The 23,829-nt window shown below is 53.9% G+C and overlaps 1 protein-coding gene across 2 annotated transcripts in view; it reads left to right on the forward strand.

The window, feature by feature from the left end:
• RNF220 (ring finger protein 220) overlaps window positions 1-23,829 on the forward strand; it is a 223,252-nt gene that overhangs the window by 175,987 nt on the left and 23,436 nt on the right. For both annotated transcript variants that reach the window (XM_045859228.1, XM_045859229.1), the window contains exons 2-4: window positions 11,542-11,674; window positions 20,033-20,078; window positions 23,344-23,445. In XM_045859228.1, the coding sequence (XP_045715184.1) occupies window positions 11,542-11,674; window positions 20,033-20,078; window positions 23,344-23,445 (281 nt within the window). The remainder of the gene's footprint in view (window positions 1-11,541; window positions 11,675-20,032; window positions 20,079-23,343; window positions 23,446-23,829) is intronic.

The following is a 23,829-nucleotide window of genomic DNA, read 5'->3' on the forward strand; positions in this document are numbered from 1 at the left end:
TGGGTCTGTTGACCCCGCAGGTCTGTTGGAGACTGCCGGCCTGGGCTGGACTAGCAGGCAGTGCCTGCGGCCGAGCAGCTGGCCCACTGCCGTCCAGCCCTGCAGGCACTTGTCATCGGTGCCCCGAGTTCCACCCACCAGCCTAGAAAGCAGGTAACACTGCCCTCCTTCGAGGTTCTCGATTTATTGCCCACAGCTGCAGAGGTTCCCACTTCATTTTTATAAGCCCGTAGTCAGAGCCAGCAGGGGGTAAAGCACACTTGGATTTACTTTAAACAGTACAGTCCTAGCATTTTGGCTTCATGGCAAGGAAGGCACTAGGGGAGAGGGAAGTGTGTGGGCATGCTGGCGAGAGGATACAGGTACACTCGGGCTGTGTTTGCGTGTATGCATGGTGCTCAGGTGTGTTTACCTAGAGGTGAAAAAATACCCACAGTTGTCTGAGCACCTGTGTCTGCCAATGCCCACTCGGGCACATATGTCAACATTTGAAAGGACATGTGTACTTGTCCATCTGTGGATAGTTTCCTGAATTGGGCCCTTTTCTGCAGTTTGTGAAGCCCACTCCAGGGCAGCTCTGGGATGCCCCACCTGCTGCACCCACTGCCGGCCCGGCCCAGCCCAGGGCACTGTCTGGAAGTCATTAGCTAAAGGAGGAGGGGAACCGAATTGTAGCTCCACAAGAGAAGAGAGAGGCTGCAGTTGTGTTGGGGACAGCCAAGGTCAGCAGTGTGAAATAATGGTGACCCCCGAAACCCCTAAACAGGTTGGTTGGTACACTTGGCTGGAGCAGAAGCTCCTGGGGCCAAGGGTTCAGGTTCCATGCCCAAGACTCAGTGAACTTGATGGTGCCTTGGCCCAGAGCCCTTGGCTCCAGCTCAAGCCCCAGTCTGAGCCTGAAACTGTCCACACAGGCTGACCTCCGCCTGCCTGCCTGGCAGCTGTTTGCTATTGGCCACCCAGGAGCCATGTCTGACTCAGTCCAGGCCCCCCGTGTTGCTGGAGACAGTACATGGCATCCGTCACCATAGGGGTCAGGGCACCAGCCGGGTTCTGGTTCCACGAAGACCTGGAGCTAGCAGGAGGCCGTGTGGAGTGGGCAGTGCCGATCCGAGCTTCTGCCAGCAGCGTAGGGGGAGAATGGGAAAGGGCAAAGTCTTGTGGGTATGAACCTGTCACCCCTGTGTATTCTCTCTGAGCATATATGGTACATGTAGGAAACCTGGTGCTGTGTGAGGGGTCTGCACATGTTTTGTGGAAGAAAAAACCAGCAAGCGAAGAAGAGCATACCTGGTAAGGTAGATGACCAGACCAGGGTCAGGGAGGGGGCAAGGAGTCAGAGAAAAACCCACAACATCTCCCAGCTAACATCTGCATCTGGGGGGGGGGGGGGCGGTGATTAGCAATGTCAGTGATCATTATTCATTAATTCAAGAAATATTTATTGATTTCTACTTTTACTACCACAGTACTATTCTCTTACTTTGGGCTTTGCCTTCTGCGGGGCTACAGGGGCTACAGCAGTAAACCACTCTCTCCTTGCCCTCAGGAAATGTACGGTCTAAAGAGGGTGGCAGACTCAAAACAGGCCATTATAACGTGTGACTAGGGGTGACACAAGAGGCACAAAGGAGGTGCCTGCTACAGCCTGGGGCAATCAGGGAACGCTCCCCAGAAGAAGAAGAAATTCCAAGTCCTAAAGCATAAGTAGGAGTTAGCCAGCTGGTGTAAATGGTCCCTGCTATATCCCTTTTGGTTGCTTGCCAAGCCCAAAGCAGAGACAAATAGGCCTGTTTGGTTGCACGTGACTCTGAAACTGCTAAAAACATCACCTCTACCCCTCCAGCACCAGCCACTGCCGAGTCTGGGCAGGAGGGCGCACAGCTGTCCTCAGGGCCTCTCTGGGCACCGGCAGATAAGTACGGACCACAGCTAAACACACAGCTCTCCTCTGCCCACCCTGCCCCCACCTCCTCGACCAGGGATGCCTATTAATCCTGACAAATGATGACTTACGAACATGTAATGCAAACTGATTCATCATACATTCAAATCCGCCGCCCCGCCCCAGCGGGAGGCCCCAGCCAGACAAGTGTATTACACGGATAATGTATTTGACGTATTAATAAAACCAGCCGCATTGCTCTGGCGCAGGGACTGGGGAATGCCAATATACGATGACAGATCACATATTGATGAAATCCAGATGTTTGGAATCATAGTCTTGGGGCCTTGTTCATATTGACTGAAGGTAAAAAATGCCGTCTGTCAGTGTGTTAACTCTTCCTGTCCCACACTCAGCCGAGGCTCCAATCACGGTTTTCTGGAGAGAAGGTCGGGGGGTGAGTGAGAGGGGCGAGGGGGTGAGTAGTTGGGTGTTTGGGTGGATGAAGAATAGATGAAGCGGAGGTAGTGGTGCTGTGGGTACGATGGGTGGACGGGACGCTTGTCATGCCTTCTGCTCCTCACCTCCCGGCAGCCGGTGACCCCACCCACGACACTCCCCCGTTCCTTGAAATTCTTCCCTTGTTGGCTCCAGTGGCATCACATTTGTTCTCATCCCCTCCTTGGCTGATCCCTCTTAGTCTTCTATGACTTAAACGTCTCCCACCTGTTGGAGTCACTTAGGGCTCTGTTCCAGCCTCTTCTCACTGTATGCTCTCTCCCCAGAGTGGCCTCACCCACTCTTACCATCATTCCTTTATTCACCCATTCAATAAGGATTCATCGGATATTCACCATATGGCTTGTTCTAGGCACAGAGGAGGCAGTAGTGAACTCCAGTTCTTATCTCTATGCCAGTGTCTCCAGTTCTATAACTCTAGCCCCGGCTTATGTATAGTGCCTACTCAGCATTTTCACATGGAGGTCTTACCGTGTCTTAGTTCCTCAAACTGAGTATATCCAAAGCTAAACTCATTTTCTTCCTTACCAAGCCTGCTGCTCATCCTCTTGTTCTACACGCCAGTAAATAGTCTACCACGTAGCATGGTAGCCAAAAACCTCAAAGTCGTCTTTGACTCCTTTCTGCCCTGTGTCCCCATGTCCAATCCATGGTGTCTGGTATCTCCGTCATCATCATCATCGTGCTAGGACAAGTCAACGTTATGTCTCACCTGAGTTAGTGAGATAACCTCCTAAACAGCCTTCCTACATTTGCAGTTAGAATGACCCTTCTAAAATGCCAGTTTGGCCAGAATAAGAAGTCAGAGAGAGCCCTGGTTCAGAGTGTGGTTCAGTGGATTGAAATCCGACCTGCAAACCAAAAGGTTGCCGGTTTGATTCCCAGTCATAGCACATGCCTGGGTTGCAGACCAGGTCCCCAGTGGGGGGCGGGTGAGAGGCAACCTATCACTGTTTCTCTCGCACATCACTGTTCCTCTCCCTGTCTTTCTCCCTCCCTTCCCCTCTCTAGAGAGATTTCAAGCATGAGAAGGACTCAGTGCCCTGAGGGGGCCATGTGAGAAGGAATGTGTGTGGCTTCTAGAAGCAGGGAGTAAACCCCAGATGACAGCTAGCTAGAAAATGAGACTTCAGTCCTTCAGCTGCAAGGAACTGAATTCTGCCAACATCCAAATGAGCCTGGATTCATGCTCTTCCCCAGACCCTCCAGATAAGCACCCCGCCCAGCCACCATCTTGACTTCAGCCTGTATGACCTCCGAGCCGAGGTCACTCTGTGCTAAATGTTTATGTTACGAAACTGTGAGATAAAAAGGAGGTGTTGGTGTAAGCTACTAAGTAGCACATTGTTACGCGGCAATAGAAAACTAATACAATCATCCTTCTCGGTGACTGATTCAACATTTTAATGGATTCTGATTATTTTAACCTGCTGTACAGGACCTTCCAAAGTGTTACTGTAATCTAATCTTTCCAACTGTATCACATTTTTACTAGTTGCTTAAAAGTAACAATCACTCCCATCAAAAGAGACAACCAATCTTCCATCTTGCTTTTCATTTTCCAACTTCCTGCTCTTTCTGATTGCTTTCACAGTTAGAGGGTCAAAGCATAACTCTTCTCTCGATTCCTTTGTGGCTTTTATTTAACATTTCTCATTGTGTCTTAAATCTCTATACAGAGGGGATGGTGTAGTTCATGGCTTATCCTAACGTTTTTCAAAAAAAAAATAGAAATTTCCCAAAAAATGCAAGTCTGATAAGTCACTCCCATGCTTAAAACTCTTCAATGGCTTCTCATTTGTATGTTTACAAAAAGTCCTTAATGTGAGCTTTTAAACCCTCCAGAACCTGGCCTCTCTATCATCATCCCTCAACGCTCCGCCGCTCACTCTCTCTGCACCAGCCACACTGAACGCTTCCCAGTTCTTCCCTGAGGCTTCTCCCTTCTGCACCTTCCACGGCCATTCTTTTGTCTACAGCGCCGCTCCCCCGCGGTCATTGCCTGGCTGGATCCCACGCACCCTTCAAGCCTTTGCTTGACCGTCACTTCAATCGCCTCCCACACTAGATGGTGTGCTCCCAAGTTCTGCGTATTTCCCTCTTTCTAAGTCCCCCTAGGGACGTGTGTTTAATGTAGCTATCCACAGTTAGGTCCTAAACTTCCTGAGGGCAGGCAGCTGTCTGTCTTGTTCATTAGTGCATGGCACTCGTCCTAGCAGACCCGTCATCAGTATTTCACTGGCATTTGTTGAATGGTATCGAAACATTCCTAGGTGAGTGGATGGGTAGGCAGGTAACTGGGTATTGCCCCGTGGCAAAGGGCCCTAGTTTTTGGAGTCAGAAACACCTGGATTTAACTGTCTGCTCTGAACTTTCTGGCTCCTTCACATCATTGTTCTGAGCTCTGTTTTCCTCATCAGTGCGATAGAAATAATAATACCTAAACTTACCCTGGCTGGTGTAGCTCAATGGATTGAGCATGGGCTACAAACCGAATGGTCCCCAGTTCGATTCTCAGTCAGGACACATACCTGGATTGTGGGCCAGGTCCCCAGTAGGCAACCACACATTGATGTTTCTCTCCCTCTCTCTCTCCCTTCCCCTCTGTCTAAAAATAAATAAATAAAAAATTTTTAAAAAGATATGTTGTGCCCTGGCTGGTGTAGCTCAGTGGATTGAGTGCAGGTTTGCAAATCAAAGCATTACTGTTTGATTCCCAGTCAGGGCACATACCTGGGTTGTAGGCCATATCCCCAGTATGGGGTGTGCTAAAGGCAACCATACATTGATGTTTCACTCCCTCTCTTTCTCCCTCCCTTCCCCATCTCTCTAAAATAAACAAAATCTTTTTAAAAAAAGATATGTTGTTAAAAAATAATAATAATAATACCTAACCTCATAGGACTGTTGTAAGGATTAAATGAGATAAAATGTGTACAGTGCTAAACCCACAGCCTAACATAGAATAGTATCCAATAAGCAATTATTATTATGGATAAATGGATGGATGGATGGATACATTGACATGCAAACCAATAAATAGGGATATGGGTATTGATGAATAAGAAGAAGGAACTTCACGGAGACCAGAGGGCCAAAGTACCTACTGAGAGATATACAACCTTGATCATGGCAGGGAAGAAGGCCAGATGCAGGGCAAGGCCAGGCTGGCACCAGGATGGGGTAAATACAGACACAAATCAACTGTGCTTGCGCCCACCTAGAAATGGTAATGACTCATCCCTTGTGCACAGCCTTGATGTAACTGGATATCCACGAACGTCCTAGGAGTTAATCATTGTGATCCCTGTTTCACACAAGAAGAAACTAAAGATCAGAAGTGCTGCGATTTGCTCAAGTTCTCGCAGCTAGTAAGAGGTCACTCTATTGAACGTTGCTTGAAGGCTCTCCTGTGTCTTCGTCACTAGGAAATGGAAGCCCTTTTGGTGGGGGTACAGGGAGAGGAAGGACAGGACACACACTCACGTATACACACAAACACACGCATAGACGCACACACATACCCTTAAAAGTCCCAGCCTCTGTCGCCACCTGTCATTGGAGTTAAGCCTCAACCCCATTTTAACCCCCCTCCTTCTTCCGTCAGATACCAGCAGCCCAGTCCCGCCTCTCGGGGTCCGGAGAGGAAAGATCACGGCCCTGGGATTTGCTGCCTGAACAAGCAGAGGGGCGAGAATGGAACTGCAGGCCACGACCTGGGCCAAAACCAAAGAGACCAAGCCAGAAAGGCCGTCACATGGTGGGGGGGTCGCAGGGCCAGACAGGAGTTAGTGACCTAGGAAGGGAAGGCCTTCCCTTTGGATGAGACCCTCGTCCTGCAGGGTCCAACCTGCACCAGGGTTCCGGGGAAGATGGCCTAGAAGAAGCAGCTGGGCCAGCCCTGGAGTCACCTGCTCCCAATGGTCAGCAGCTCCCAACAGAGGGGGGCAGCAGAGGGCTGATCTGGGACCCCAGGTCCCCGAGGCTGTATTCCAAGGCTTGAGGGCTGAACTGGCCAGAGCCTGGCCCGGGCAAGGAAAGGGCTAGCGGCGGCTTGACCTCTCCTCTCCTTGGCCACCCACAGCTCCTGTCACAGCCGCAGTCAGTCACTTCCCGGTGAAGCCTCTTGTTTTCCAGCGGGGAAGGCACTCCAGCAGCTGGGAAGGGAAAGAGACCCTCAGGAGGCCACACAGCTAGGGAGCTTCCAGGCGGGCCTGTCTCTCGGCCGTGACCTTGCGGTCACCTCTGGGCTCTTTGAGCTTGAAATGCCCTACCCAAGGCTGAGAACAGGATCCGGGGCCCCACTGCTCCCCACCCTCCTCTTGCTTCAGGGGATACCTGTGGCAAGCGGAGAAGTGGAGGTGGCAGGTTCTGTGGGAACCGGGGTGGCGGGAGGGTGGCGCGGTAATGAATGTGGACGGGAGGCGGAATGAACGATCCATCTTTGCATGGGAGGGGAGGGGGCCGCGGGCGTTCCCCCCACACACTCACACACTCAATCAGGCGCTGTCAGACCTCCGGCCGCCTGGCATTTTGGTGAAGAATCTCTCAGCTAAAAATTGTTGTCAGTCCCATTTCCTCGTTATCAGTGCAAGGGCTGAGGCAGCGCCCGGGGATTAGCAGGAGCGGCGAGCGCCCGCACCTGCCATCCTCTGCCGATAACACTGGGCCTCCCGCCTCACCTCCCCCATTCATCATCTTTAGCACTGACAGCCCGTCCCAGTCCCTGTCCCCATCCCCTCGTGCATCCCGTGTCTCCCCACTGTGCTGCACAGACTGCTCCTGACCTCCCGAGGGAGCTGGGCCTCCGGAGGAGGGACGAGATTCAACCCAGGCTCAAATGACCTAGACCCACCTGTGGCAAAGGGCTTGGCTGGCTATGGGATGGGAGGCCGGGGCAGGAGTGAACGATGCTTTAGGAGAAGATGCTTTCTGACAGCCTGTGCCTGGTGGGCTCTGTCTGCCCACCTGTGGTGCTGGCAGCGGTGCTGGAGAAAGGGTCCCTGCATCAGATGGGTAGCTGGGCTAAGGACTCCTGGAGGCCTCTCCAGCCTGAGATGGGCTCCCAGATCCTGGGAACCCTGGAAGGGAAGAGCCAGAGGATGCCTCCTCCCAGGCCTAGGACGAGTAGGGGGTTGAGGACTTTGTTCCCACCCCCACAAGACCACAGCCCCCTCCTTCTGGCCATCCCCAGCAGTTTTATGGCCCATTTTATGGCCACTGTAATGGCCCAGGTCAAAAGCTTCAGGGAGCTGTATTCTGGGAATTATGCAAACGAGGAGCAGGCCCAGGGCCAGAGTATGGATTTTGTCATTAAACCTGGGCAGGCCATGTCGTTAGTGCAGTAAAACCCACGTCATGACCACAGGTCTCAATATAAAATTATAGGGAACACAGCGGGGGAGGGGAAGCAGGAGGCCCACGGTCACGCTGACACCTGCCACTCCGGCCCCTGAGAAAGCAGGGCTGGATGGGGAACGCAGGCTGCAGGGCTCCTCCCCGGATGCCTGTCAAGGCTGCTCCTGAAGCTGGGAGCCAGGAAGCGGGCCCATTGTCCCAACAGGGAAACTGACTGCGGCTCCAGTTTCAGAAACGCAGATCTCTGTGGCACCCGGGCAGATGGACTGAGCCCCGGTGTGTGGGAATGCTGAAGCCTGGCGCCAGGCTCAGAGGTGGGGAGCCGCGCTTGAAGGAGCCCTAGGAGCCAGAGCTGGGGCCCCAGGCTGAAGGGGACACCGACCCACATGTCCACCTCGGCTCAGACCCCGTGCCTTGGATCCTCCTTTCTCCCGTCTCCTCTCCTACGATTGTCCTCTTTAATCCCGGGCTTTGCCTCAGTGATTTGTTTCAACAGCCTTGTCAACTCTCCCTGACTCACCCTTCCCCTGGACCCACCAGCCCTCCTCTGCCCCTTCCTGCCCCACCCAGAGCCTCCCTCGTGCCTCTCCCTCCCCACCCCCCACCCCCCCCCACCCTGACCCTGACCAGGGCTGCACTGACCAATAACTGACTTTCTCTTTTCCATTTCCTACTAGTTTGTGATCTCCTTGAGACCAAGAATGTGTTTTATTTGTCTCTGAATTTCAGTTCCTCCTAGAATCATATCCATATTTGAAGTAGAATAATCGTTCAGTACATGTTTGCTGAATTTAATAAATGAGGCAATGAGATCAAAAGCCAAGTACAGAGGTCCCCGTCCAGTCCTGAGCCTCAGTTGTCCCATCTGTAAAATAAAGATGATGACCTGGAGGCTATCTAGGGTCTCGCTCACCTCTGAGAGCCTCTGGCTGAGTGCAGTTCAAGGCAGAGCTCAGACTCAAATCCTCATCTCCTGCCCTGGCCGGTGCTGCTCTGTTGGCTGGAGCTCCATCCTGTAGCCAAAAGGTTGCAGGTTTGATTCCCAGTCAGTGTATATGCCTAGGTTGAGGGTTCGATCCCTGGTCCAGGTGCGTATGGAAGCAACCAGTCAGTGCTTCTGTCTCGCATTGATATGTCTCTCTCTCCCCTTCTCTCTTTCTAAAAACAGTGGGGGAAAAAAAAAACCTGGGTGAGGATAAAAAAGTATATCCTCATCTCCTCACTTCCAGACCAGGGCTGCATCTGCTTCTTTTACTCAGAGCTGCCTGCCAACTGTCCCCTGAGCATCTGAGGTACAGCCACCAAGGCACATGAGCAGCAGGGCCCTTTGCCCTGCTCAGCGACCTAGCTGCACAGACTAGAGACTTTCCTACCTTACCCTGACACAAAGAAAGCCTCCAAGGCTGACCTCCCAACTCTGCAAAGGTCATCTGACCTCTAGGGCGACCTGCTCTTCGTCCCTACCTCACCTCCCTCCCTCCCTCCTCTCCTCCCCCTTGCTTCATCACTGAGCTCCTGGTGTGTGTCATCTGTTTTCAGTTGTCTGTAAATAAAACAGTGGGTAAGAAGCGGCCCCTGCCCACAGGCAACTCACGACCCACTCATTCGTTCACGCGTTCCTGTACTCCCATTCTCTGCCTGGAACACTTCTGAGTCACAACTTACATTTCATTTCGTTGGTTAAGCTTCTTGTTTCCACTCCTCAAGACACACATCCAGAATGAGTTACTCCTCCCTGTGAACACACAGGAGAGCCGTGATCATCCTCAGCCTGCGTCGCAGGGAGGCGAGTTCTTGGGTTCAGCCTGTCTGGGGGCTCCCTCAGGCCGGGGCTGCTAGATTTCACCAATAAAAGGACAGGCACTCAGGAAAATTGGAATTTTAGAAAAACAATGAATACCTTTTAGTCTAAGTAAGTTCCATGCAACATTTGGGACATACTTACACTAAAAATTATTCATTATTTATCTGAAATTCATATTTAACGAGGCATCTTCCATCTTTAATCTGGCAACCCTGCTCACACCAGCCTCTTGATCATCACTGGCATAGCCTTCATCTCTCTGAAAACTGGTCTTGACCTTCCCCGGGCATCAGTGGGCAGAAGAAGCAGGGAGAGAGGCCTGGGCTGAAGCTAAAAGTCCTTTCTCCTGGCAGGGCTCCCATGGATAGGCAGGGATGTTTCCACATAAATAGGGCTCCTCAGCTGTATGCCAGTAAGCGGGGGCCAGGGGAGCACAGGCTGGGAAAGTGGCACGGGAGGGGTCTAGGCAGCCCGGGGGTGTACTAGGCAACCTGCGGGCCCCTTCCCAGCATGGTGAGTTCTGGTCACCGACAGGGACAGAGTGGGGACAGGGTTCAGGCTTCCAGCCGGCACCCAAGTCCGTATAGCTAGCACTATACCTACGTGCACTTGTGTACTGGGAGCACACAGTTCGAAGGACGTTGTGGAGGGGGAGAGCCCAGCATCTGCGAGATCCACAGAGGTCAGTGGGGTTTATCCAAGTGAGAGGGGGCACAGCCTAACCAGGGGGAACACAGATTCCAGGAATACTGAAGGTGAGAATGGACAGGACTTAGTGGTGAAATAAAGGTGGGCATAAAGGCAAATGTTACTGGCTTGGGTGGCGAGGCCAATGCAGGTGTCATTGACTGGGGTGGGCCCTGCTGACGAGGGGGCAGGTCTGGGAGGGGCAAAGAACCTGAAAAAGTCGTTTTGGGATGGTTGAGTTTCAGATTCTCCTGGGACATCCAAGCATTGGCAACCAAAGGCCTTGGGATATCGGGGTCTGGAGAACACGGGAGGGATCCAGGGTAGAGTTTCAGATTCTGGAGGCGACAGGGCACAGGTAGGAATCAGGGCCAAGAAGGAACAATATTTCCCAGCATGCAAAGCAAGGAAAGAAGAGGCTGTGGAAAGAAGGAACCCTGCAGAAAAGCGAGGAACTGGGGCAGAGAGCTACCCTAAAAGATGGCATTCACCTGGGTCCCTTCCCGCCCTTCCCACCTGACCGTGAGGGCCTCTGGGGCAGGGACCAGATCTGCATCCAGTCTGTCCCACCACTCAGAGTAGACAGCAGACGGTGTTTGTAGAGTGACCGCAGGAAAGGATCGCTTTCCTCCCTCTTTCCGTCCTCCTCCAGATTTGGGGGAGGGTGGAAGCACTAAGGGGAAGGGAGAGGCAGAGAGGGCACCGGGTATTCTGGGTGACGGTGTGATTGAACCGAGACCTTCACTAACCTGTGTGAAGTGAAGTGACCAAGGTATGATTGCCTGGAGCAGCGGTTTTCAACCTTTTTCATCTCACGACGCACATAAATTAATTACTAAAAGTCTGCAGCACACCAAAAATATATTTTTTGCCAATCTGACGCAAAAAAAAATAGGTGTGATTTTGATTCATTCCTACCGATGACTATGCTTGTGTTGGCTGTTGTCATTCTGTTATTTGACAGACTCGGGGGAAAGAGGTCAGTGCCCCTGACTAAGCAGTCAGGTATTGCACGTTTTAAACATGCTTGCAGCACACCGGTTGAAAATCGCTGGCCTGGAGCATCGATTGTGTCCTGATGATTTCTGAGAGGGGTGTTCACGGCCACAGCCCTGGGGCTGCAAAAAGGAGTGACACTCACGGTCTCCAAGACCCTCAGGCTCACTTTTCTCGAAGCCAAGAAGCCCGAGGAGGCATCAGCAGCCTTGGGTCGGAGGATTAGGACACCAGGTTTCCCTCTGCAGACCGGCCCAGCTTATATTTCTGTCTGTTCTTCTTCCCTCACCAGGTAAGAAAAAGGCAGCAGCCTTGTTTGACAGCCAGGCCCCTATTTGCCCCATCTGCCAGGTCCTGCTGAGGCCCAGCGAGTTGCAGGAGCATATGGAGCAAGAACTGGAACACCTGGCCCAACTGCCCACCAGGTAAGCCACCTAACAGGGGAGCTTGCCTGCCAGAGGCTGCCACTCAGGATCCTGGCTACCAGGTCCCAGGAAGAGCCCCTGGGCCCGCACCCCAGCCTCTAGGCAGAAGACAAGGCCCTGATGCCGTTCTCCTCTAGTCCACCTTCAGGCCTCGGGTCCGCCAGCTGAACAGTGCTGCCTTCCTCTTCTTGCTCTGTTTTCAGAGATGGGAAGAGTGACCCCTCTTGAGGCCACAGTCTCAAAAGGGCACAGGAAGAGCTAAGGAGGGATAAGCCGCTCCCCAGCCCCCGAACTGCCACGCTGCACCCCAGGGCAGGGGGAGGGCAGCAGGGAGCCGGTCTGGTAGCCCCACCAGAAGTGCAGCCCGGTGCTGCCATCCAGGGGAGTAAACACTGCCTGCTCCATGAATCTCCAGGTCTGAAAGGCGACAACCTTGAGGATGTGTTCAGGCCTGTCCCCCACTGCTTCACCCTAGCTCCCCTGTCTGTGCGCGAAGGACTGGGGGGAGCTTCCTGGACAGCCGGGAGGGGGAGCCAGGTTATTAAATAGAGCAGAGGAGGGGTGTACCAATTTACCCCAGTCTCAGCAGTGAAAAGCAACCATTTCATTATGTTCACGGAATTTGTGGAGTCGGGAGTTCAGGCAGAGCACAGAGGGGGTGACTTGTGTCTATGGCAGGGTGTCAAAGGCTGGGGAGGACTCGGTAGCTGGGAGCTGGGATGGTCTGGAAGCTCTGTGACTCACACGTAGGGCTGACGTTGGCTGTCATCCGGAACTTCAGCGGGGGCTGTGACTGAAGCACCTACACACGGCTTCTCCATGTGGCCCAGGCTCTCTCATCTCATGGCAGATTTGGGTAGTTGGACTTCTTAAATGGTAGCTTAGAGCTCTAAAATAAATGTTCTAACCTACAGTATATGGAAGCTGGGTCATTTTTTATTTTTTAATCCTCACCTGAGGATATGTTTCTTGATTTGAAAGAGAGACACAGAAAGAGAGAGAGAATCATCGATGTGAGAGAGAAACATTGATTGGCTGCCTCCCGCACATGCCCACACCTGGGATCAAACCCACAACCTAGGTATGTGCCCTGACCGAGAATTGAACCTGCAGCCCTTTGGTGTGCGGTGTGATGCTCCAACCAACTGAGCCACTGGCCAGGGCTGGGTCAGTTTTTATAATCTAGCCTCAGAAATCACTTAACGTCACTTCTGCTGTACTCTATTGGTCAAGGTGGTATTAGCCCACCCAGATTCAAAGGGAAGGGGCATTCACCCCACCTTCTGATGGGCGGAAGGCAAGCTCATGTTATAGGAGAGCATGTGTGATGGGAGGAGATATGGCTGCAGCCACCTTTGGAAAACACAATCTGCCACAGGGGAACAGCCTGCCCCACCAGTTCAGTTTAAGTCACCAAACTAGACTGATCCACCTACCTGCTATGCTCTCACCCAAGCCCCTGTGCAGGGTGCAGGGGATCCCAAGGAGAATCGGGAATGGCCCCGCCCTCTCCTTGTATGGGAGTAAGCAGAACCAGGCAACAGAAACCCTGAGGGGCAGAGGCTGCTCTACTGGAAGCCCTGGAGCTGTGGCGGGTGTAAACGAGGCACCAACCCCCCCCGCCCCCCCCCCACACACACAGAGCACAGAAGACCTCCTGAGGGAGCTGAGGCCCAAGCTGAATTTTGAAAGAAGATTCATTATTTATCTATTGCTGTGTTAGACCCAAACCAAGCAGCCTGAAACAACATTTATTATCTCACAGTTTCCGTGGGCCAGTCCAGGAATGGGCTGAGTAGGGTAGCTGTGGGTAGTTGCGGCTTCTGGCTCCGAGTTCTCGTGAGGCTGCAGTGAAGATGCCAGCCAAGGCTGCGGTCACCTGGAGGTCTGATGGGGACTGCAGGGTCCCTTCCCAAGACTGCTCACTCATATGGCTGTTGGCAGCAGGCCTCAAGGTTCTCCAGCGGGCCGCTGAGTTTCCCTGTGACAGGGCAGCTGACTTCCCCCAGAGGTAGTGACCCGGGAGAGAGACTAAGGAGGAAGCCACGATGCCTTCTATGACCTTGTCTCAGAAGTCATACACGATTTCTTCCAACACATTCTACTCTGTGCATTCGAAGCGAGCCACCAAGTCCAGCCCACCCTTAAGGGGAGAGAGTAAGACTAGAAGCTCTACCCCTGAAGGGGAGAGCATCAGAGAATCTGTGGGAGCACCTAACACTACCACGGAAGACTATACCAGTGAGAATAATAATAACTCTGTGGAGCGCTCACTGTGTGCCAGAGCATAAAATGTGATTACATTGTATCAATTTACTTAATTTTCACAACAGCTCTCTTGGGGCAGGTAATAATTATTAACTCCATTTTACAGATGAGGAAACTGAGGTACAGACAGGGGAAGTGGCTTCTCTAAGGTTGCACAGCTAGTAAAGTGGTAAAGATTAGACTTATACTCAAGCAGTCTGACTGTAGTGCCCATGCTCTTAGCCCAACCACACACACTCACGCACACACACCTGGCACTAGCCCGGAAGGGGCGGGGAGTGAAAGAAACACTCTTCTGCAGTTGAGTTCTATACCTTGGCTGTGCAGCAGGGTTTCTGGGTAACTTCCCCCCCCAGTGGGGGACTTCTGCTCAACAGGACAGGGAATAGAGGCCGAGAGGGAGGGGTCCGCGGAGCCGCGCGAGAGCAGTGCACTCCGCCCCCAGCGGTGTGGCTGGCCGGCTGGCAAGCCAGCCCACACATCCGAAGGTTGGGTGCTGGATGCCCCATCAGGGCCCCTGCGCAGGTTTCAGGTTTGACACCCGAAGGGGTGTGTAGGAGAGGCAAACTATTGATTTTTCTCTCCCTCTCTCTCTAAAATCAATAAACATTTTTAAGTGTCTTTTTTAAATAAGCAGTGCACCCGTAAGGGCCTGGAGAGTGGGTGTCCGAGTTCTCTGCCCACCTCCGCAGTGGGGTCCCCACTACGGCCTAGTCCCGCGGCGCCGCCGCCGCCGCCGCACTGCCCGGGGCTTCTGCCCACAGCCTTTCCTGCCCGGCCCCCGCCGTGGCCCTGCCCCGACCCTCCTCCCCCACAGCGCCTACCTCCGCGCCCTTTCTCCGGTGCCCGTTTCCCTACCCAGAGCCCCCCCCCCCCCATCCGCGCCGCTTCTCACGTCTACGTGCCGCCTCCCCCACTTCTGTGCCCCTCACGTCCAGGCGCAGCCCGGCACCCCCTCACCCCTGGACGCCCCCCCCACCCCCACCCCCACCCCCACCCCCCGATGTCTGACAGCCGGACAGCGGGATCTGCACAGCAAGTGAAATTCCCGTCGGATCGATACAGCCGAAGCGCTGGCGGCGACGGGTCGATGGTTTTATCTGTCTCGGCCCCGCCGAGCCCGGCGCGCTGACAGTCCGACCGGCCGGCAAAGGCGTTCAAGGGCAGCCGCGCCCGCCGCCGCCCCCCCCCCCCCCGCGCCCTCGTCACTCCTCCCTCCCCTCCCCGCGGCCGCTGCGCCCACCGGACTGCAGGCTGGACCGGCCCGCCGCCGCCCTCGTGATTTATCTGGATTTTTAATTGGAAAAAATTTGCGAATTAATTGATTTCAGGAACTTGCCAATTAACATTGTAATTGGGTGCGTGATAAATTCCCTAGGAGTGTGTCAGCTCCCCGCGGGCTAGCGCGGGCTAGCGCGGGGAGGGCCCCAGCCTTGGCTGCCCTCGCCCCGCCCCTGCCCCCTGCCCGCTCTCGCTCTCGGGGAGGCAGGAGGAGGGCAGAGGAGGCTGGAAGAAGATGTGGCACCTGGCTCTCTCCTCCTCTCCCGGCCTTCAGCTCCTGCGCTGAGGGTGGCCTTCTACCAGCCATTTCACAGATGGGGAAACTGAGTCCTGCAGGAGGGTAGGGCCCAAATGAGGGCATCCCCCATCCGCGGCTTACGGCCAGAGGCCTCCTCCCCAGCAGTTCCCCCTGTGTACCAGGCTCCCCTCCCTTCTTCCTTCTCTTCTCTCCAGCTGGTCCCTTTCCTCTCTCACCCTGCCTTTGCCTCTTCTGCCCTCCCTCCCTCCCCTCCTTCAGCCTGGGCCCGCATCACCCAGGAGGCACAGTCCCTCCACCCACGTGGTTGCTCCCCAAGGAGCTTTTCAGGGTGGGCCTGGTGGTATGCTTTCTGCCTCCCTCTGTCCCCTCCCCCCAAGCAAGCTGCTATTGTAGGCACCGCCCCGGAATCGGGGACCTTCCAGCCCCCAAACTAGGACTGGCTGCTTTTCACAGACATAGGTGCAAACGTGTGTACATGATGAACGGGCCCTCACACACATCCTCATCCTAACACGCACAGATGTGCTCACACACCCGGAGAGGCACATGGGCACGCAGACACCTGCAGGAAGAAGAGTCAGAGCTCCCACTGGCAAAGGCTTACACTTTCCAAAGCACCTTCAATTCGAGATCAGAGGCTGTACCTGCACGCCCTCCCTCACCCCATCCTCCCTCTTTCCCCTTTCAGTCCTGCACAGGATTCCATTAGACCCCAGGACTCAGCTAGTTAGAGCAAGGAGGGCAAAGCTAGACTGAGGACAGACAGTGGAGGGCCTTCAGTGCCGCAGGGTTGTCCTGGAGGTCGAGGGAATTAGAACACCCGTGAGCCGGAAGACGCTTTTGAGGGAGCTGAGCTGTAGGAGAATCACTCTGGAGGCCAGTGTGGGGCATGAGTTGGAGGTAGAAGCAGGGAGGCAAGTGAGCAGGCTGGGCTGGGCCAAGGGGCAGGTGATGAGGCTGACCTAGCACAGCAGCAGTGGCAGCGGGAAGAGCAAATGATGAGAGGCCAGTGGAGGAAGAAGCAAGAGAACTTAGCGGACTTGTTGGGTACTTACTAGAAAGAGCTGTCTGACTTGGGTGTCAGGAAAGGTAGCGACAGCAGAGACACAAACATCTGAGGGAAGGAGGGGATGATGGACAGGGCTTGCTGAGCTAAGGCAGCTTTTGGATAGTGATGGGGTGGAGACTGGATGTGAACTGATAGGCAGGAACATTGATGAGAGTGGAAGACTGAAGAGCAGGCGGGAGGAAGGGTTGCCCCAGACTTTTCCGTGGCCCTCAGACAGCAGTTTCCACCCAGGGGAAAAGGACCTGGCCGTGGAGGGACTGCAGAAAGCTGAAAGTGAGGATTGACCGGGCCTGAGCTCAGACACCTTTCCTGGGAGGCTTCCAGAGCCACTTCAAGTAGAGTACGGGCCTCTAGGCTGAGAAGCTAGCTCTCCCTCCGGTCAGTGCATTAAAGGGGCCAGAAAGAGCCAGGGGGAGGCTGGGTGACTCTGGAGGGGAGGCGGGGTGTGGAGATGGCAGTGCCCCCACCCCCACTTAAGCCTTATTTAAGGCCGGCCTCGGTGTTTGGTTGGGTAATGAACTAGATAAACAATTCCCCAAATAGATTAAAACGAAGTGTAACTTACAAAGGCGGCTGGTGATGATGGTTTATTCCCCGGCAGCGCACCATTTCTTTATTTCCAAGGATAATTCAGTGTAAATCACCTTAATTAAAAGTGTCAGCCCAGCCCATGAATATTGTACTTAGGAACGCGTTTCCTGGGTCCCAGTTATAATTTAAAACCCATGGATCACTAGGCAGCGAGTGACTGAGCAAGGGAGGAAATCGTTGGGGGCGGGCTGTGGAAATGAGGAGGGACGGAAGGCAGAGCTGAGTGGGTGGGCTGGGAGAGAGGCCGGCTGCCTGCAGCTCGGGGCTCAGCCCTCTGCTCTCCAAGGCAGGTTCTTTGCCAGACTCTGGTCTCTGGGGGGCCACGCATGCTTGGAGGTGACCAGGTAATTAGAGGAAAGGTAGGGAGGGGCAGGGGGGCGGTGAGGCTCAGAGAGAGGGAAGAAGTCCGGGGCAGTACCAGACGAAATGAGGGAAAGGGGAGAGAATTGCCAGGAAAAGATCCAGAGGTTTGGGAAAGGGAGACTGAACATCACGACTCTCGGTGTTTCCCAATTTCTGCTCATCAACAGAGTACACTAAAGCCCAGGGCCAGCAGGCCCCTCGCCAAAGCACAGAGAGAGAAAGATCTCAGAGCTCCGCCCTCGGCCCTACTCCTTCAGTGTCACTAGGGTGGCAGGGTGGGCAGAGGAAAAGCAGCACTTGGGACACCGTCAGCCGTGAGTTCAAATCCGGACTGTGTGAACAGAGAGGTGTCACTTAACCTCTGTTAGTCAACTGTGTGAAGTTTCTGTGAAGATAAAAGGTAACACGTACAAAGTATCCAGCCCGGGCCTGCTGAAGGTGGTGGGCGCACAGCAATTGTTTGTTCTTTCCTTTTCTGTTCCAACTGGATCCTGCTGAAATAATACTCAGACCTCACCTCAGCCCAGGGGTCCGGAGAGAACAACGTTGTACAGTGGATGCCTCAGTTCTGTGTTTGAGGGTCCAGGCACAGCATCTGGCACAATGGCGATGTCAGTACTTGTTGGCTGAATGAATGAGAAAGTGAAGGAATAATGAAGGTCATGAATTCACCAGCTACTTGCTCTTCAAGAGCAGCCCAGTCTCTTCTCCGGATCCCTAGTGCCCAGATCAGGGCCAGGCCTGGAGCAGAACGACAAAGTGTAATTGAACGGAACCTGGCCTGTCCGTGCCCTGCCCCGGTCTGTGGTGCCCCTGCCATGTGATGAGACAAGCAGACAGCTCTGTTTTTATGCTCAGACCTTAGCCTCACCCTGCTGCCAAGCCTGGGGGCCCCTGCACTACAATGTACATGTCTGTGTGGGTATGTGTCCACATGTCAGCCTTCGTGGGTACATGGGTGTCTGGGCGTGTTGGTCCATGTGGGTGTCTGTGTAAGCATGCATTTATGAGGGTGTGGTTTGGGGAACAGCTCGTCATCCAGGTAGAGTGACTGCTGTGAATGTGTCTTTATGGACATGTCTCTCGGAACAAGATTCTGTGCCTATGCATCTGTTTGCTTGGCTAAGCCATTGGGTGTAACCACATGTATCTACATGACCGTTGACAGAATGACAGAGAGACAGCAGATATGTGTATCTGCCTTTGCACTAGGGTCTCTCGATCTCAGCACTATTGACATTTTGGTCTGGATAATTCTTTATTGTGAGAGGCTACCAGTACACCGTAGGATGGTTAATGTCCTCTACCCACTAAATGCCAATAGTAAACTCCCAACCCCAGGCTGTAACAATTGGAAGTGTTTCCAGACATTACCAAATGTCCCCTTGGTGGCAAAATGGCACCAGGTGAGACCTACTATTTCTTCTGCACCTGCCCATGCCTTCGGCTGTGTATCGGCGTGCCTGTGTCTGACCCTGAGGGTGTTCCCAGTGTACGCACGTGCCGGGTGAGTGGTGTCTGCCCCCGTGTGCCCTGCCTTGATGTGCGTTACGTGTCTCTGAGGGTCCGGCTATCTGTGGGTGTGCTTCACCTGGACAGCTTGTACCTGGGTCTGTGTGAGGACCCTAGTGAATGTGCTATGTCTGCTGCCGTGCGTGTATCAGCCAGTGCCTCTGTGTGCATGTATTTGTGTGTGTGTGCAGGGGGTTGAGTGAGTGCACGTGCGTGAATGTGTGAACACAGATGTGCAAGCATAGTGGGGGCAGCAGGCAGGGAGGGACAGGAACAGGGATATTAATGTTTCTGAAGTGGATCTGATTTGATACATCTTGTTCCATTGTCAGCATCTGTTTAGCGGGGATTTGTAATACTTTGTGGCTCTGGATCACTCATGCTTAGCACGGGATGTGGCCTTGCATACCAATTTTGTTATTAAACACAGTCCTCGCCTCCCCCACAGCCCATCCATCACCTCCCTCCCCCTCCCCCGCCTGCTCCAAGCCACCCACCATATTTCAGGCCCAGCTCCCGCCTGCCTGCCGCACCCGGTGCCGGAGGGCCTGGGGCTGACAAATTGAATCAGGGGGAGATCATTCCTGGCCTAACGCAGTTTGCAGCGTGTTGGAGGGAGAATTGACAAGAGCCATGTCAGCTCCATCACCCCAGTCCCATAGGGGCTAAGAGCAGACTGGGGACAGGGGGTGGAGGGAAGGGGGCATCCAGGACAGGCAGAATCCTCAAGGCTGATACCAGGAGTCAGGTAAAGCCTCTTTCCTCAGACCCACAGGGTAGCCTACCATGCCTAGTGTTTCATCCCCTCCCCAGGAGACATCTCTAGCCCTCAGCTCCTGATGGCCGCCGAGCTCAGCAGGGCCAGCTGGGATGGAATGGACTGGGTGGAGCTTGGCCAGGCTGGGCTGGGCTAGGCTGGCTATGCCTTCTCTCTTTGGGGTCTTCTTGCTATTCTACTCTTGCCTGCCCTGGGCAGCAGGTGGAATGGTAATCTTGTTCTCTTCTCTCTTGGCAGCAAGAATTCCCTTCTGAAGGATGCCATGGCTCCAGGCACTCCCAAGGTAGGTGGCCAGTTGTGTGTTCCCCTCCTGTCCACCCTAACCTAGGCCCACCCAGAGCTGCATCCTCCTGAGGATAAAAGGAGCTCTTCCTGGGTCCTCAGCTGTCCCTAGGGTTTCAACGGCCGCGTGAGGCCTCAGGCTGCCCTAGGTGCTTGAGTGTACTTGTGTGCAGTGCAGGTCGAGACAGACAGGCAGCTCAGGGCTTTAGAAACCAGACCACGGTGTGTGTGTGTGTGTGTGTGTGTGTGTGTGTGTACTTTGGCCTGCGGGCAACAGGGAGCCAGGGAAGATGCTGGACCCATTTGAGGAGACAGTCTGCCCCTCTGAACAGATACTATGGGAGTGAGGCTTGAAAGCATCAGACGGAGAAAGGAAAAGTAAAGGGCAGGTAGCGGCTCAAAGGATGGGCCAGAAAGGCCTCAGCACAGTGATGAGAGTTGTGCCAAGAACTGCCGTAGGTGGCCACGGAGGCAGATGGACCTGCTTCCCCAAAAGGGATGATTTTGAGGGAGTAGGGACCTGGGGAGCAAGACTACACTAAACCCTCACTCACTGAGTGTCCTCTTCTCTGCCCCACCCTCCGGCATCCTTTCTCCTAAGTTCTCACGATGACTCAGAAAGGCAGGAATCCATAGCCCTTTTTATAAAGGGAGAGAAGTGAGTGTCAAAGCTTTGGAAATGGATGAAATCGGTCAGGGAGAGTGTGGGGAGGTGAGAACAAGAGCCAAGAAGAGAAGCTGGAGACTCCTGCACTGGGAGGTCAGATACAGGGTCAGAGACAGGAAGGGGCAGAGGAGGGACAGTCACAAGTTAGAAGGGGCACAAGAGGGCATGGTATCCCAGACTCCTAAGGGGAAAAAAGTTCCAAAACATTTGGGGTGTCAGCAGCCAAACAGAGAAAAGCTGGAGAAAGAGACCATTGTATTTAGACACCTTAAAGGCACTGGTGAGCTCTGAGAAGGCAGTTTTGGGAAAAGGATCCAGGGTTGGCTCAACTCCCCTGCAGGCCTTTATAAGGGGGGGGGGTGCACTTTGCACTGTCATTCGGGAAATCACCCAACACACAAGCTGGACAGAGAAGAGACAGGGAACCTAGTCCAGCCTTGGATCGGTGCAGGCCCTGGCCAAGGAAGCAAAGCTCTCCCAGCTCCAAGAGAAAAGATGGGAGGTGGCAGGCAGCTGTGGATCAGAGGTGGGGAGCCACACTCTCTGAGCTTGGCCCACGTCACAGCATTTAGTGGTTGTGGTTACAGAAGAAGGTAGGTCATAGATAAGCTGCCAGTTTGGCCACTACAACCCCTGACACCTGACACCTGAGCACGGCTGGCAGGACTGAGAATTGGACCCCAGGGAGGCTGGTGTGCTAAGGACAAACAGACGCAATCCATGTCCATACCTCGTCCCCATGCTCACAAATGCACACGCACCAGATCAGAGCACGCAGCCAGGACGCGGAAGCATGCGGATTCCTGCAGCAGCCGCACGTCCTGGTGGCTGGACTCAGAGGCTCCAACCACTGCTCAGCCACTTCCGGGTGTGTGTGTGTACACCCCAGAAGCTGAACATTTTGGGGTCTGTCCTCTGTCTTGACTGAGGCTTTAGGGAAGCAGGTCGTGCACGCAAGGGGCATGAGGGAGAGGGTTCAAGCAAGAGACTGAGAAGAGGGAGAAGGAGTAGGGAGGAGGAGGAGAGGGCAAGGGGGCCTTCGACAAGATTGATGGCCTCGTTGCCATTAAGAAAAAAATTAGCCGGTGGCGGCTATCATATTAAAGGGTGAAGAAGCCGTGAATTATTTTCTTAAAGATCTTATCGCTTACAATGATAATTTTACCTTCCAAAAGGCCACTTTTAATGAGGCGAAGAGCCAGGCAAAAAGTCATGATTTAATGCCGGGATTTTTTTTTTTTCAAAACACATTTTACTGCTTTTTGGTCCATGTTTAAAAAGCGCCGGTGACCTTTTTTTATTCCACTTGCCCCAGGTGTAATGCTGAGGCTTCTCAGGGCTTCTAACCTAGAGAGAATGAGAGAGAGGTTGGCAGATGGGGGGGGGGGGGGCGCGGGGGGAAGAGAACACGAGTGTGAGCTTTCTTGTGGTGAGGGGCAGGGGTACATTGTTTCCCCCTTCCTCAGCCTTTCTGGGGACCAGAGAAGGACATTGCCCCAAAGCCCACGTCTTTTCCGAGGAGAGGGGGCCAAGTCACTCACTAGGCCGCCCACAGTGCCTGGGTGGATGAAGAAGGGGCCCCAAATTGCAGGGAATCCCACCCCAGGCCCTTCCCAGCCTTCCTCCTGCAGCTCTTGGGGCGAGGCCGAGCCAGGGAGCCCTGCCAACCAGCAGCTGCCCCTCCCTTCCCGGGGCCCTCGCCTGAGGATGTGCAGTGTGGCCACCGCATGCGGGTCACATCCTACGGCTCAGTCGGAGATGAAGGATAAATGGCTGCTCCATCTTTCCCAAATTGCTTTCTTTGGGCTGTCACTGGCGATTTGGCATGGTTTTCTAGGCTGGGGAGGCCTCCTAGGGAATTGTATGCTTCTGGCTCAGAGCTGCGCAGGCTGGAGAAGGTGGGGGGAGGAAGTATGGATTGCTTTCAGGCCTCCAGGCCCCCCGTTTGCAGCTGAACAGGCCTTGGCAAGAGCCAGCAAGAGCAGGCTGAATGTGCCATGTGGTATTTAGAATTGTGATGCTCACACACAATTTAAAGCAGACAGTTTATTAATCTAAACTGCAGGCGTATGTAGAAGAGGCCATGTAGGATTGACATGGGGGGATTAGTTTTGCTGGGGGTTTTTGCTAGGGTCATTGTCGCAGCGCAGGGATAAATGGACCCACCGTACATCCCTAGCTGCACGCAGAAACTCATACATGCTATTTAATTTACTGTCTCCATAGCGGGGCTGCCATCAGCCCATGTTAGGGGCAGACAGGGCAGCCAGTGTGCAGCTTTACCCCCAGCCCTTCAGGGGGTCCTGGAGCGTGTATCGTCTCTGCCCTCTGAGAGTAGGCTGGGAGCCTGCCCCACTGGAGTAGATGTCAGCTGGGACATAGGAGGTCTGGGCCCTCAGGGGGTCTCCACCCATTCTGAGAGTCAAGCCATCCTCTCCCTAAACCTGACCACGTGTCTTCAAAATCTCAAGTGGTCCCTCTACCCCTCCACCCTCCTTCTCTCTGCCCCTCTCCCAGAAGCTCCATAAGAACAGGAACTCTAGGGGACTGGCTATAGGTCTCATCTGCCCAAGGCCACATGTCCTTTTTCTTCTTCCAGTCCCTCCTGTTGTCTGCTTCCATCAAGAGGGAAGGAGAGTCTCCGACGGCATCACCACACTCATCTGCCACTGATGACCTGCACCACTCAGACAGATACCAGGTGAGGAGTGGGCGGGATGAGCATGAGAAGGAAATTCCCTTGGGTGAGAGCTTAGAGGGCGTGGCTGGTGCTAACTCCTTCCTCCTCAGGAGGTAAGAGGAGAGGCCTGAACTGTTTTGGATTCCCTCTGTGTCCAGCGCCCCTAACTGAACCTGGAAGGCACAGGTGCCTTAAGTAGATGGATTTTTAGGAACAGATAGCCAGGGACACCAGGGCTCTGGTGGCCTCTAAACACCTCTGAAGCATCCCATTTATCAGGACGTATCCTATGGGGTTCGGTTTCATGAGGGACCCGAGATATAGCCCCAAACCACCTGGACACTTCACACTTCAAACCCACGATCCCCTGAGCGAACAACCATTCAGTCCTGCCAAACCTTGGTA

This window comes from Phyllostomus hastatus, unplaced genomic scaffold (assembly GCF_019186645.2).
Source record: "Phyllostomus hastatus isolate PE091 unplaced genomic scaffold, TTU_PhHast_1.1 phas_scaffold_182, whole genome shotgun sequence".
In the NCBI taxonomy this organism is placed as follows: domain Eukaryota; kingdom Metazoa; phylum Chordata; class Mammalia; order Chiroptera; family Phyllostomidae; genus Phyllostomus; species Phyllostomus hastatus.